General features: G+C 36.2%; 1 protein-coding gene across 2 annotated transcripts in view; it reads left to right on the top strand.

Annotated features, from left to right (window-relative positions):
• Positions 1 to 2,279: 2,279 nt before the first annotated feature.
• Positions 2,280 to 15,402, top strand: part of ptprna (protein tyrosine phosphatase receptor type Na) — a 36,391-nt gene continuing 23,268 nt past the window's right edge. For both annotated transcript variants that reach the window (XM_067408614.1, XM_067408613.1), the window contains exons 1-3: positions 2,280 to 2,686; positions 7,902 to 7,952; positions 13,214 to 13,324. In XM_067408614.1, the coding sequence (XP_067264715.1) occupies positions 2,611 to 2,686; positions 7,902 to 7,952; positions 13,214 to 13,324 (238 nt within the window). In that variant the 5' untranslated portion in view covers positions 2,280 to 2,610. The remainder of the gene's footprint in view (positions 2,687 to 7,901; positions 7,953 to 13,213; positions 13,325 to 15,402) is intronic.

Here is a 15,402-nt window from a genome sequence, read left to right as displayed (position 1 = left end):
ATTTCTATTTTGAACAAATGCTGTTCTTTTTGACTATTTATTCATCAATGAATCCTGAAAAAAGTATCACAGTTTCCAAAAAATATTAAGCAACACAACTGTTTTCAACTGTGATAATAACTGAGTATCAAATCAGCATATTAGAATGATTTCTGAAGGATCATGTGACACAAAAGACTGGAGTAATGATGCTGAAAATTCAGCTTTGCATCACAGAAAAAAAAAAAAAAGTTAAAGTATATTAAAATAGAAAACCATTATTTTAAATTGGAATAATATTTCACAATATTATTGTTTTTTTCTGTATTTTTGATCAAATAAATGCAGGCTTAATGAGCATAAGAGACTCAAAAACATTAAAAATAGTAATGTTTCCAAACTTTTGAATGGTAGTGTACATATGGTCACTAAACATATTAGCAGTCTCATTTTTATGTGTAAAGCAATACTCATAAGATATAACTAGATAAAAAAGTTTGTCGAGACAAACTTTAAGTTGGCTTGAAAAAGCTGGTCCAGAAAGTTTAAAGTAGTTTTAAAAGTTTTCAGTTTGAAAGCTTTTAGTTTGAAAGTTTTAGTTTAATAGTTTAGATAGATAGATAGATAGATAGATAGATAGATAGATAGATAGATAGATAGATAGATAGATAGATAGATAGATAGATAGATAGATAGATAGAGTTTGTGAGTTTGAATGAGTTTAGATTGCTAGGTTAGTGGTTACTCGGGGTGGTTGCTAAGGTGTTGCTATGTGGTTGCTAGGGTAATCGTGGTGGTTGCTAAGGTGTTGCTATGTGGTTGCTAGGGTACTCTGGGTAGTTGCTATGGTGTTGCTATGTGGTTGCTAGGGTACACTGGGTGGTTGCTAGGGTGTTGCTATGCGGTTGCTAGGGTACTCGGGGTGGTTGCTAGGGTGTTGCTATGTGGTTGCTAGGGTAATCGTGGTGGTTGCTAAGGTGATTGCTATGCGGTTGCTAGGGTACTCGTGGAGGTTTCTAGGGTGTTTGATAGATAGATAGATTGATTTAGTTTAATAGATAGATGGATGATAGATAGATGGATGGATAGATGAGTTTGAGTTTAGATAGATAGATAGATAGATAGATGAGTTTGAATGAGTTTAGATAGATAGATAGATAGATAGATGGATGAGTTTGAATGAGTTTAGATAGATAGATAGATAGATAGATAGATAGATAGATAGATAGATAGATAGATAGATAGATAGATAGATAGATAGATAGATAGAGTTTGAATGAATTTAATACATTTGAATTTTGACAGTTGGAATTTGAAAGTCTTGGCTCATTTGAACATTCCGTCAATGAAAGTCAATGGGATTTTTCTGAGCTTTAACAGTCATTTTTAGGAAAACCGTAAGTCGGATCACTTAGAAAAGATAAAGCACACTAAGTCAGAACAGTTTGAAGGTCTGATCCGAGTTTGGAGTTTGTAGAGTTAAAGCTCTAGGAGGAGTTAGTGTTAGAAATTTTAGTCTCAGAAAAAAATAGCATAACAATATGTTGTTACAATATCTTTTTCAAGCCAACTTAATAATGCACTACATTGTCTGAACAGTTGATGGCGCCACAGCTCAGCTTAATCAGCTGCACATCCTCGTAAAAAATGACGTGTTTTGTTGTTACTGTCTCAATTGGTTGTAGATCATGTTGACGTATAAATGACGAAGTCTGAGTACGACATTGGTTTTCTTTTATTGTGTGTAACAGTGATCGATTCCTGCAACAATATGAAAAGACTCTTTGATTAGGTCCAGCCAGCTTTCTTCCATTTATAGTTTTCATTTGTTTATTTCTAATTATCTCTTGTTAGCATCATAGCATCACTTAACCAACATTGTCTTTTATTTTTATTTATCCTCTTCATGTGTACATGCTTGATTAAAAACAACAACAACATTGGTTTTCTTTTGACAGTGGTTTCCAATGCCACACACGGGGAACATACAGTAAATAGTTAGTCATTTGTTGTCAAACATTACAGTCTGATACAAAGCCACTCAGCCTAGGCTACTACTGCACAAAATTATTATTGAACGTTTCATGTAAAACATTCCGGAATGAACACGACTGACAATAATAGTAAACATGTAAAATAGCATTTGTCATGGATTTGACTTTAAGGATGAATTCTTTTTTTTTTTTTTTTTTTTTTTCAGTGATATGTGATGTCATTTTCGCCTCAGTTTCCTCACGGGAGGAGGAAAACTAGGCTATAACCAACAGAAGGATTCACTATCTACTGCAGTCGCTAAACGACAGACAGCCACACATCCTGCCCTCCTTCCTTTTGCACACACGCAAGACTCTTCACAAATCTCCTGGTCTCCCTATGACGTAATTGCGGGTCCCCTCCACATCGGTGAAGAAAGATCGTGATTCCCGCTCCAGATCCGCGCCAGAAATTCTGTACATTCGTTGCTGCCCCTGTATGTTTATTACTGCCTAAAACGAAAGCCTACTGTTAATTTGTCTTACCTGACGCGTCCATCACTTGCGCGTTGAGGACACGCCTGCGGCACCGACAGACAAGATGTGGATTTAATTTCTTGACGGACGCGTGCTGACTTCAACCCCGTGGATAGTTAAAATGATGCATCCACGAGTATGGAGAGCCCTGTTTTTGATGTCCGTATTCTGCCAGCTTGGAATGGCAGGCAAATACGGTAGGTAGGCTGTTAATGTCGGCGGAAGAGAAATATCAGGAAAAGATTTGTGCATTGGTGTGGTTTTTAAGGCCTGTGACAATTGCGATGTGGCCACATTTACCTACTTATATAGTACAACAAAAGTCCACTCGTGGACAGTTTAGTGTGTGGGATCATGTTTATTAGCCTAATGACATTTGAGAGTATTTGCATATTGTGTTTGGTTGTGATTGCACTTCTCCCACTAAACATGCATCGGAAGTGTTAAAGGCTGAACCGTTTTCAGCTTCATCACGCAACTGGTGGGAATGGACAGTATGGAGACGGTCATTGAAGAGCAGCATTTCAGCACCATGGAGAGGGTCAATGTTGTTTATTTTGAAAGCTACTTTAGGTTTCTTCATAGGTTATGTAGGCTAAACGTAATCCAATATATATTATCCCCCTCTATCCAAGCATTATTTGGCTTACAAAAATACTTTTTACTCTCCATCCCTGCTCTGACCAATAGAAATGACTCTTCTCTGTATCCTTGGCGACACGTCGACGACGTTGGACGAGTGACCTATTTGTAAATATTTCTGTATCTTATACATAATTATACATTTTCTGATTAATTAATAGACTATCTCGTATGTTTTTCTTAAGGTTGTTGGTATTTAATTGATCCGTGCGTTACTGGTATGTACTATTGTCATTTATGAATGGTATAGAGCTCAATGGCAGAATTCTCACTGCTTTGCACAATCTGGTTAAGGCTTTAGTTCTGTGTGAATGAACTGCAGCAGCATGAATCATTTTGTTATATTTTATTTTCCTTTAATCTCCTCATTTTCCTTTAATATTCATATTTTACATTTGAATATAGGAATTTCATTATAAGCTGACGCTATTTCTGCAGTCTTTGCTAGCATTAGTTTTGTCTCGTTCACTAACATGTCCTCTCATTTTCTGAGGGCTGGTGTTGATGTTGAAACATTCATTCTTGCACAGGTGCCAACACTTTGTTTCTCGAGTTTCTGATATTTTTTTGCTGCCAAGTCCAGTCATTATTATTGAGTTTTGTTTAAGACTTGAAAGAGGTTTATTATAAACCAGGGGGATATAATTGTATATTAAAGAAAAATGGCAAGTGTTGCCTTTGTAAAGATTAGGAAAAACCTTTTAGGTTTAGACTTAAGGGTTTTGCTTCTTAAAGGGTTAGTTCACCCAAAAATGAAAATAATGTCATTTATTACTCACCCTCATGCCGTTCCACACCCGTAAGACCTTCGTTAATCTTCGGAACACAAATTAAGATATTTTTGTTGAAATCCGATGGCTCAGTGAGGCCTGCATAGCCAGCAATGACATTTCCTCTCTCAAGATCCATGAATGTACTAAAAACATATTTAAATCATTTCATGTGAGTACACTGGTTACTATTATAAAGTGACAAGAATACTTTTTGTGCCCCAAAAAAACAAAATAATGACTTTTCAACAATATAGTGATGGGCCGATTTCAGAACATTGCTTCAGAGCTTTACAAATTGAATCAGTGATTCGGATCTCCTATCAAACGGCTAAACTGCTGAAATCACGTGACTTTGGCGCTCCGAATCACTGATCCGATTTGCAAAGCTGGTTATTTTGTTTTTTTGGCGCACAAAAAATATATTCTCTTCACTTTATAATATTAATATTGAACCACTGTACTCACATGAACTGATTTAAATATGTTTTTAGAACCTTTATGGATCTTTAGTGAGGAAATGTCATTGCTGTCAATGCAGGCCTCATGGAGCCATCAGATTTCATCAAAAATATCTTAATTTGTGTTCTGAAGATAAACAAAAGTCTTACAGGTGTGGAATGGCATGATGGTGAGTGATAAATGACATTTTTTAAATTTTTGGGTGAACTAACCCTTTAAGCCTGATACTAATGTATACACAGACAACTGATTGGAGTATTTTGTGCAAATATATTGCTTATCATCTTAACACTTATTAATAATGATTATTCCATTTTGAGTATAGATTTGCACAGTGTCTGAGACTAAACTGTGTCAGTGGCTGATGTTGATTATGTTTTATACAGGAATTCAGTGCTCTTTTTAATCATTAATCCAGAGAGTAAAACACTGCCATGGTGATTTTCACTGATGTGATAAGTAATCATTGGGAAATGGAAATGAGAGGTTGACATCATGTTTTTTTTCTAAGAGGTTTAACATCTGTCTGAGTCCATTTGCTCTACTGGAAAATAGCCTTAAATAATAAGCAAACTTTACACAATTTACACAATCTAATTTTCATTGACGTAAACTGGAGTGTGTCGTTTTAAAAATAGCTCTTTGATGGAATCGTGTGTTAAGTAACCTCCATTCTTCATAGAGATCATCAGTTTAATGATAGTATGTTTTTGGTATATATTTCCATTTAGAATGATTTTAAAAAAGCCCCATGCTTTTTAAATTGTCTACATTTGTTTTTAGGCCACTTTACTTTATTCTCCCACAGATTTATCAGTCTGACTCTTTATCTTTGTTTGTCCTGCTCGGTTCCCCTGACAGCAGTGCTGTTGGCCAGCCTGGCGATTCCCACACACACACACACACACACACACACACACGCTCAAGCATACTCAGGTCATGCTCACTGGCAGTTATGTTGCCTTTTTATTTGATCAGCTGTGTTCGGCACATGCCCAGAGCTTCCCTCCTCATTCTATCTACCCACACAGCAGCTCCGCATCTTAGGGGAAACAAGCTACTGCAATCATAGGCCATCATGGATGAATGATTCTTGTCATTGATTCATCTTGATTCAATATTGTTTATATGCTTTCGGACTGTGTTTTTAAGCTCCAACTCTTGTAACAGAGTCAGAAAAAGTAGGAGAGACAGATTTGACTGGGTTAGTCCTATGCTGAGATGAATATGTTGGTTCAGGAAAGGTCACTTGAATACAGTCTTTTCTATATTGCTACTGACAAAGATGTTTTGAGGCTTTCGAGGCTTCAAATTTAGGGCCTGATTTACTAAAAAGGAAAATTAGCGTGAAAGCGCAATTCCATAGCGCTGGTGGGAGTGGAAATTTCTGCGGGAGATTCTGACATGCGCTACCTAAAGAACACAGACGCAGGGTTTATTTCCATAATGATCAATGCAAATTAGCGTATAAGGTTGCAAACAAGCATAGCCGATGATAAGTGCATGATTTACTAACAACACAGGTGGAGCAAATTAAAAATATAATGTGGCTTGGGAAACCATATGTTTGGATAACGTCTGGCATTCAAATAAATGAACACGAGTAAGAAAATTTTAGCAGTAACTATCGCAGCCGTTTCAAGCGCAAAATAGGTTAAAGGTGCCCTAGATTCAAAAATGTAATTTACCTTGGCATAGTTAAATAACAAGAGTTCAGTACATGGAAAAGACATACAGGGAGTCTCAAACTCCATTGTTTCCTCCTTCTTATATAAATCTCATTTGTTTAAAAGACCTCAGAAGAACAGGCAAATCTCAACATAACACCGACTGTTACGTAACCCCCAATATTTGCATATGCCAGCCCATGTTCCCAACATTATGAAAGGCATTAGACAAGGGCAGAACGTCTGGATTTGCACAGCTGAATCATCAGACTAGGTAAGCAAGCAAGAACAATAGTGAAAAATGGCAGATGGAGCAATAATAACTGACATGATCCATAATAACATGATATTTTTAGTGATATTTGTAAATTGTCTTTCTAAATGTTTCGTTAGCATGTTGCTAATGTACTGTTAAATGTGGTTAAAGTTACCATTGTTTTTTACTGTATTCATGGAGACAAGAGCCGTCGCTATTTTCATTTTTAAACACTTGCAGTCTGTATAATTCATAAACACAACTTCATTCTTTATAAATCTCTCCAACAGTGTAGCATTAGTCGTTAGCCACGGAGCATGTAGCCTCAAACTCATTCAGAATCAAATGTAAACATCAAAATAAACACTGTACTTAAGCGATTAGACATGATGCATGACGAACACTTTGTAAAGATCCATTTTGAGGGTTATATTAGCTGTTTGAACTTTTTTTATGTTGTTTAAGGCAAGCGCGAGCTCTTGGGGCGTGGAGCACGAGATTTAAAGGGCCACACACCCTGAATCGGCTCATTTTGTGGTATTTTGAGCTGAAACTTCACAGACACATTGAAGGGACACCTTAGACTTATATTACATCTTTTTAAAAAAAGTTCTAGGGCACCTTTAAGACATTATTTGGGAGGTTAATGGTGCAAATACCAGTAAATAAGCAAAACACAGTAAAACCTCACAGAATGCATTTCTACTGTTAAAAACACAAGATGCAGCTCAGTGGAACTAAAAAAGATGCGTTTTTTAAAAGTTGAACTTCTTTTAACTTGAACGCCGCGTTTTTAGAATGCCAGCGTGTTGTTTTACGCGCGAAAGTTTGTGTGTATTTGAACTGCTTGGCTTTCCATACTGCGAAAGACGCGTGCGCAACGGTTAAATATGTCCGTCTAGCACGTGTTTACATTAAAAAATAATGTAAAATTAGTGCAGTGGAATAAAAAAAACGTGTTCTGTGTGTACGTTTACACAACAACGATATGGTTAAATCGGAGAAGTTTTTCCTTTGAGTTTTCCACGTACCGATGATTCATACGAATGCATGAAAATGACTAAAAATGCTGTATTCTGCTGGCAGACCATCAGATGGCGATGAAACACTATAGACTAAACATGTAATGCACATGTCATGGTGTCACCGTTTTCACAGATTCGCATTTTTGTTGTTTACACGGAGACCGTTTTCAAAAAATTTGCACTTTGAAACACGTTTTCAAAAGTTTGTGTTTTCAGGCCGTTGTCATGTAAATGAACGGCCAAAACGCATAAAAATGTTTCCGTTTTTTGTTGAAAATGGTGTCATATAAACGGGCCTTAATCATATTTTATTATTTATTCAAATAATACTCTATATAAATTTTGCATCTGAAAGGGAAACTCTTAAATGCATGCTATAAGGTAAGCCACAAAAAAATAACCTTTCCACACCTTTTCATCGCTCATTTGTTCACTGCATGTCTTAGGTAAATAAGTAGTTTTTAACGCCAAAAGAAGGTTTGCGCTGGCGCGAGCTGTTAGTAAATCTGGCCCCAAATGTTTTATTCTATTTTCAGTTGCTTTCATATTTCTTATCCTTCCATCTGTCTTTTTGTCTCTCTTGCATACAGGCTGTTTGTTTGAGAAGAGGCTGTGCTCTAGGGAGCAGTTCTGCTCTGATGGTGAGTATTACTAGAGGGACAATATTTTATGTCATTCATAGATACAATAATTCTCTGAAGTTCAGAAACAAGGACGCAGTGCTATTCTCTGTGTCCTGTCTCTTTATTTCTTGCTCTTGATGATCTAATCGTGAGTTCCGGATCACTGCTTGACACCACAGATCTGCTACATCCTGCTAGTGCTACGACGCAACAAGAGACGCATACACACAGCTAAATAATTTACACTGCAGGAAATTTCACTCATTTTATATTAGTCAACAGCAACGAAGAAGATTGTGTTGGTGTGTATTGGAGGTGGATGTTTACGTTATTTGCGTCAGATATGGGCCTCAAGATGTCCACATGGAGATACAATAGGATTAGGAAACCACTATAGAAAACCTTGTATTTGACATTATTTCCTAATTTTATATATTAAAAAAATCATTACAAATGACATTATTACTATAACAATTTGAATGAAAAGTTTAATAAATGAATTAAATGAATTTCAGATGTAGGCTACACTCTCATGTCAAAAAGTATAAAAGCTGGCACAGGCTGTACCCTTTCAAAAGGTACATGTTTGTACCTTATTTACCTCTAAATGGTGCATATTAGTACCCTTAATGTACATATATGTAATATATTAGTATACTAATATATTAGTACTGAAAGTGTATATATGAGTAATTTAATAGTACATTTAAGTACCTTTTGAAAGGTGTTTCTCTTTTGCATTAATGACAGCCACACTGGAGCTTCACAAATTCCACAAGTTAAACTTGTAAAGAAGTGTAAAACTTGATGTTCTTCAGCATGCTTTTGAGAATGATCCAAAGAGCATCTTGTGCTTCATGGAAACATGAACATCTGACCATCTGTCCAAACCATAGACTGTAAAAAAGGTCCAAACAAGTTCATAAATTGTCGGAAGTGTGCGTATTTCATTAGTGACCTGGAAATAGTGAGGAATCATAAATATATTTCTTCATTATTTTACATTTATTAGTTTAAAATTTAGCAAAATCCCAAACGTTTCTGCAGGATTAAATATTAAAATAAATCACGTGGTCTCCAACTTTTGAATCCCACTGTATGTAACATTTATACGACATTAGATGAAGTTATCAGTGCTGTTTATTGTATGTATTTTTTCCTCACTCTTAAAAATAAAGGTTCTTTATTGTCATTGGTGGTTCCATGAAGAATGAAGCTTTTTATTGCACTTCATTTGATTATTAAAAGCTTCTTCACACTAAGAAAAGAATGAATGCCAGAATGTTTCTTTTATTGCATCACTGCAAAAATCTCCTTTTGGAAGCTTTATTTTTAAGAGTATATATCGCTATACCCATATTGCTTTTTGTGTTTTAATGCAATTACCTGAAAATTCCAACTGGTATTATTCACACATCCCATCTGTTATTTTGTACTCCTCTCAGGGATTTACCTGTGTCTGTATTACCACATCCATAAACCACTAGTATTCTGTCACCTGCTCTTCTCTCTCTCCGTCAAGTCCCTCCCACCCCTGCTCCATGTCCCCTTGGCAACGGTGACATCATCAAGCCCATGGAAGCTGGGTGTACGCCCCCACAATCACTGATGACTCACTACTCGGTGCTTACGCACACAATCACGTCTCATACGCACATATATACCCACACGGATACCTGCCAATTCAAAAGAGGTTGCACAAATGCAAGGAGCTCTTTGAAATGCGTTTCAAAGACTTGCGTACGCAATGGCGGTTATCTGGGTCTTGGATAGCTGTACCCGGTCAAAGCTTCCGTGTTCCCAATCTTATAAAATGATGGAACAGAGATGGATAAATAATCTGTCTGTTTGAGCTGCTTGCTCTTTTTCTCTGGCACCTTCAAACATTGACAGTGCTGCTGGGTAGATTACTTACAAACTGTAGTCAGTTACTGATTCCAAATAAATTGCAGTTAGTAATGTAGTCTAGATTACTCATTTCAGGTAATATTATCTGTGCTCAACTTTTTTTCATTTATCACATTGATTTGAATAGGATAATCTTGTATTAATATAAAAATACAAAGAGAAAGAAAATATATTCCATTCTTTGTTAAAAAATATACATTATATTTCTGGGGACTAGGGCTCGTGATGGAGCTGCAGGGGTTTGTGAATTTTATCAAAAGCTGTTAAGTAATTAAATCATAAAAATTTAAATAAATTAAAAATATATATATTTTTAAAAAATTGTTTACCTGCATGTCATGTGACCATTAACTGACATCAGAGAACCGTGAACTTTATTTTATTATTAGTTATTATTATTATTGACTTATTTTATTTATTATTACAACTTGTCAAAGAGGTTCAAAAAAGTATGGGAATCCCTGCATTGCATATGAAATGTGTTTTTCTTGTTTTCTTTTACATGTGTTTGAAAGATAAACGCCTTCCAATAATAATTCATGTGTTCATCAGGAGTTTATTTGATATGCAATGTTGAGAAAACACTTCTTAAAAGTGAAATGATTTGTGTAAATCCCGTGATCAAATGCTGTGAGCCTCTCAGTTTTCTGTGGCTGGTCTGTGTGTGCAAACCTGAAAGACCTTTGAACATATTTAAGCAGTATGTAATCAATAGAAAAGAAACTGCAGTCTGATTACAAGTATTTTAAAATGTAATTACAAGAAGTACTTATTTTTTTGTAATCTGATTATGTAATCCAGATTACCTGTAATCGGTTTCTACCCAGCTCTGCATATTGAAAGGCAGGTGTTCATATTACACTGAATATGTACATAGACATACTAATAAAAAAGAGAGAGCAAAAGAGGGTAGCATGTTATTTTACAGTCCTATTCTGCATGAACATACTATGTACTTATTGAAGTAATGAGACTAACTGGGTTAGGTACTAACCCTGAACCTACCCCTAAACCTTAACTTAACCTATGTAGTTACCTTACACTCAGTTGTGGGTAAATACACTGTAAGTACATTGAAAGTGCGCATACTGTAAAATAAAGTGTAAACCAAAAGTTATTCGCCTTTTATATGAGACACTCTGGATCTTAGGTGTCTTTAAAGGGTTAGTTCACCCAAAAATTAAAATAATGTCATTAATTACTCACCCTCATGCCGTTCCACACCCGTAAGACCTTCGTTAATCTTTGGAACGCAAATTAAGATATTTTTGTTGAAATCCAATGGCTCCGTGAGGCCTGCATAGGGAGCAATGACATTTCCTCTCTCAAGATTCATTAATGCACTAAAAACATATTTAAATCAGTTCATGTGAGTACACTGGTTCAATATTAATATTATAAAGTGATGAGAATATTTTTGGTGCGCCAAAAAAAACATGACATATTTAGTGATGGCCGATTTCAAAACACTGCTTCAGGAAGCTTTGGAGCATAATGTATCAGCGTATCGAATCATGATTCGGATTGCGTGCCAAACTGCTGAAATCACGTGACTTTAGTGCTCCGAACGGCTGGTTCGACACGCTGATTCATTATGCTCCGAAGCTTCCTGAAGAATTTTCATTTTTGGGTGAACTAATGCTTTAACTCCTATGTACGACCTCACTCACACAAATTCATACGATTTGTCTAAACCCCAGTGACGGGTAGGTTTAGGGGAGGGGTTGGGGTAGGTCATTTGTATGAAATTCATAAGAATCTGGCAAATTGTAAAATACGTACGATTTAGCAAACAAATGCATGAGGTCATTACGAATTTGTATGACTTAGCCACCTCGTAAAATGTGCACGGATTGCTGAGATCGAGTTGGTTTTTACACATATCAAAAAAAATACCCATATGTAATTAATTCTGTAATTACATTTATAATTACACCATTGTCCCTTCTTTTACATGCCACCAAAACTGTCTTTAAATACCCGTATCCCACCTCAATACAATTTTGCAAGTACATAGTTGTTAAAGACACCTAATATAAAGTGGGACCAACACTTTGTACTCTCTAATTTCTGTGGCAAAATAGGTTTAAACATTATATATACATTTGCAAAATAATGATAATAAACAAATATTCTCACTTCATCCCTTATTCTGTCATTTTTTACCATAGGCATTTGGCCAAAAATAGATTCTAAAAAAATTCTGTTTTTTATGGATGTAAAATAAAAACAATTTGATTTTTTCAATAAGTGCCCATTAGTTTATGTATTAACCAACATTATCTAACAATGAGCAATACATTTGCTACAGTATTTAGGAATCTTTGTTAAAGGGTTAGTTCACCCAAAAATGAAAATAATGTCATTTATTACTCACCCTCATGTCGTTCCACACCTGTAAGACCTTCATTTAGCTTAGGAACACAAATTAAGATATTTTTTGATAAAATCGAATGGCTCAGTTATAGGCCTGCACTGACAGCAAGTTCATTTCCACATCATTTTGTGTTAAACTGTTCACTGTTAGTTTGTGTTAGTTCAGATCCATGAAATAATTTAACAGATACAACTTTTGATTTTAGTAATGCATTAGTAAATGTTGAAACTAACAACAACAAAGATTTATTTAGAAGTGTTTTCATTGTAAGTTTATGTTAACTAATGTAGTTAACTAAACCTATTGTAAGTTGTTACCAATAATTTTGTGTTGTGTACTTTCTTTTACTGTAGCGGCGGTGTGACATCATTTCTCCTGGGTCACTTCTATTGCGATGTAATAATGTACTGTGTATTTTCATGCCCCAGGGCAACTGATCTATCGCCCCCATAGTGCTCTCACATCTCCGTCTGTGCTAGAAATAGCTGTGAGTCATGTTCATGGACAGACCTGCTCAGAGATATAGAAAATGGCCGGGTTCATGTTTAGAGCTCATCTGCGTTAAGGGATCAAGGTCTTTTTTTAAACCACACAACTGGAGGTTTAGTCAGGGATGAGTCAGTGGGGAATGTGTGGGATGTGAGTGTATGAGAGTGTGTGTGGAGTGGGTTGAATATGTTATGGGTGTTTGTTAGTCAAGAAACTGGCTCATTTTTCACTTATGGGTTATTTTGTCTGCGACATTTTAATGTGCCTCTTAGTCACACTGTATTTTTTGTATGAGTGTTTAAGATGACGTTTCACATTTTTAATGTTTTGACGTTGTTTATACTAACATTAGTAACTTTTCAACCTAATTTAGTTGAGAAAGCTCTATTGTTTTTGCATAATTTGATCAGAATATTATGGAAATATTATTTTAAAATACATTTATTTTCAAGACTTTCTCTTCAATGTTCTAAATCTGAATAATTTGTTATTATTTGTATTACAGACAAGATCTTTGGACAGTGTCGAAGCTCCAGACATGACCAGGTTCAGTACCAGGTCTCTGTTCCTGTTCTTCAGAGACTGCAGGAAGTGCTCAAAGAGCTGATGATTCAGGGTAAGTACACACACACTCACATTTTGTCCCCATACTTGCATATGTGGTTTACGATGTCTCTAGGTGTATGGTTTTTATGCTGTACAAACGGTATATTCTATCCACTTACACTAACCTTAACCCTAAACCTACCCATCATCACAGAAAACCTTTGGTATTTTCAAAAGATTTTGATTTATAAGCTTTTTTCCTCATGGGGACCAACAATTTACAGTGGTAATTCTATTATTTTTGTGCTTTTTTTATTTATTCATTTATTTTTGTTTATTTACAAATAATTCAAATATTACAAATCACTTTTATTTTATTATGAATAACAATAGTCTGGATGTTTTGAAATTCTGGATAATAGTGAATCAGATGAGCACTCAAAATACCCAGTGTTTTCCTGGAGCTCTACTACGAAGCATTTAAGGGCCTTTCACAAAGTTAAATAGTTAAGCCTGGGTAGAAATAGTTAACCCTGGGTTATTCTAAACCCCGGGTAAACAGAATCCTTGGTTATCTCCATAGACTGTAAAAAATATGGACGTAGCGTCCGTGACGTCACCCATAGAGTTCTGAACAGCAGTTTTGAAGCGAAAATGAGGCCGCAGCCATCTTAGCTGCGCGTCACCACACGTCACTCCCGGATAACTGAAAATGGGCAAAGAGGCGGGGAGGTGGTTTGAGCTGATGTGATTGGTTGCTGAAACCACGCCCGCCTAGCTCGACGTGACCATGTTAGCAAGCAAAGGAGCTATCTATCTAGACACTATCTAAATTATTAATAAAGATAAGTTTTATCATCAGAAAGTTCTAAAGGTTTACTGTCAATTTACGGTGTTTTTTTAAGATATAGATGCTCCAACACCAGTAATTTGTGTCGGGTGTGCAAATTACAACATGGAAAATCAAATGGGACTTCATACCTTTATAATAGAGATCGCGAGATGAATCCAATCTGTGGGACTTGGGTAAAATATAAATGTCCATTGCAAAACAAAACAAAAACATTTCACATTTCTTCTGAATGATCTGCTCTCTGTCATTGTTCTTCAAGAAAGGATGCAATCTGAGCAGCGATCGTATCTAACAAATGATCCTGTGTCCAAAGTATATTTTTTTCAAAATAGTGCAGCAGTTTTAGTTATAATATCCAAGCAGTGCTGTCAGAGTTGTATATCCTGTCATTGTAGTAAATCTCACAATCAAAACTTTCAGCCAATGCCACGATCCAACAATGTGTGTTCTGTGTCTCTTCCCCATGCATGCACTTCTACACAGACACACATCAGTCTCGAATATTATGCAGCAAGCCATATTTTATAATTGTATAAAATAATCGAGAAAAAAAGCACAAAAACGGCTGAGATGCCAAATTCAGCGGCAGCTGAGGTAACATGACGGCTCACAGACAGCAGCGCAATCTACCTGTCACTCAAGTGACCACGCCCTTAATTATGCAGAACTTTAAGGCTTAATATAATTTTAATGGATAAGTTATAAAAAAATTCACCCCCCTCAGAGTTGTCATGAAGGGCAAAAACAGCAGTATAGACCAAAACCACAATTTGAACCAACTTGTAAACATGTTTTTTTCTGCTATAAACTTGGCCAATTTAACATGGGACTCTATGAGATTCTGCTCTCTTTTGGAGCCTGTCCCTAGCGGCCAGTCGATGAATCGCAGTTTAAGTTATTTCCGTATTGGCTTCACGAGAGAAAGGGGGAGGTTGCCGCTTGGTTATCTCGCTTCACGTTTCACACTGCTCATAATTTACCCGGGGTTAACCCTTTGAGCGGTATGGTCCCACATATGGGATTTCGAACGTTCAGCGATGTCATATAACTGCCAGATTCAAACTGTGCTTTCGCGCTTTGGCTGCGAGACAGACGCGCGCAGCTCTTGTCATATATCACAGCTATGCAGTGTTTTCAGCCACATAATGTTTTTTTTTTTAAGGTTTCAGACATTTAAATATGCATAAGCACCATTTAGTTTATAAAATCATAGGCGTAATTTGCGGGTGGGACATGTCCCCACCAGGGTTTCCGTTGTCCGGTAATTAACAGACATTGGCCGGGAAAAAAAATTA

The sequence above is a fragment of the Chanodichthys erythropterus genome, chromosome 14, assembly GCF_024489055.1.
Source record: "Chanodichthys erythropterus isolate Z2021 chromosome 14, ASM2448905v1, whole genome shotgun sequence".
Classification (NCBI taxonomy): Eukaryota; Metazoa; Chordata; class Actinopteri; order Cypriniformes; family Xenocyprididae; genus Chanodichthys; species Chanodichthys erythropterus.
This window is presented reverse-complemented; position numbering and strand designations above follow the sequence as displayed.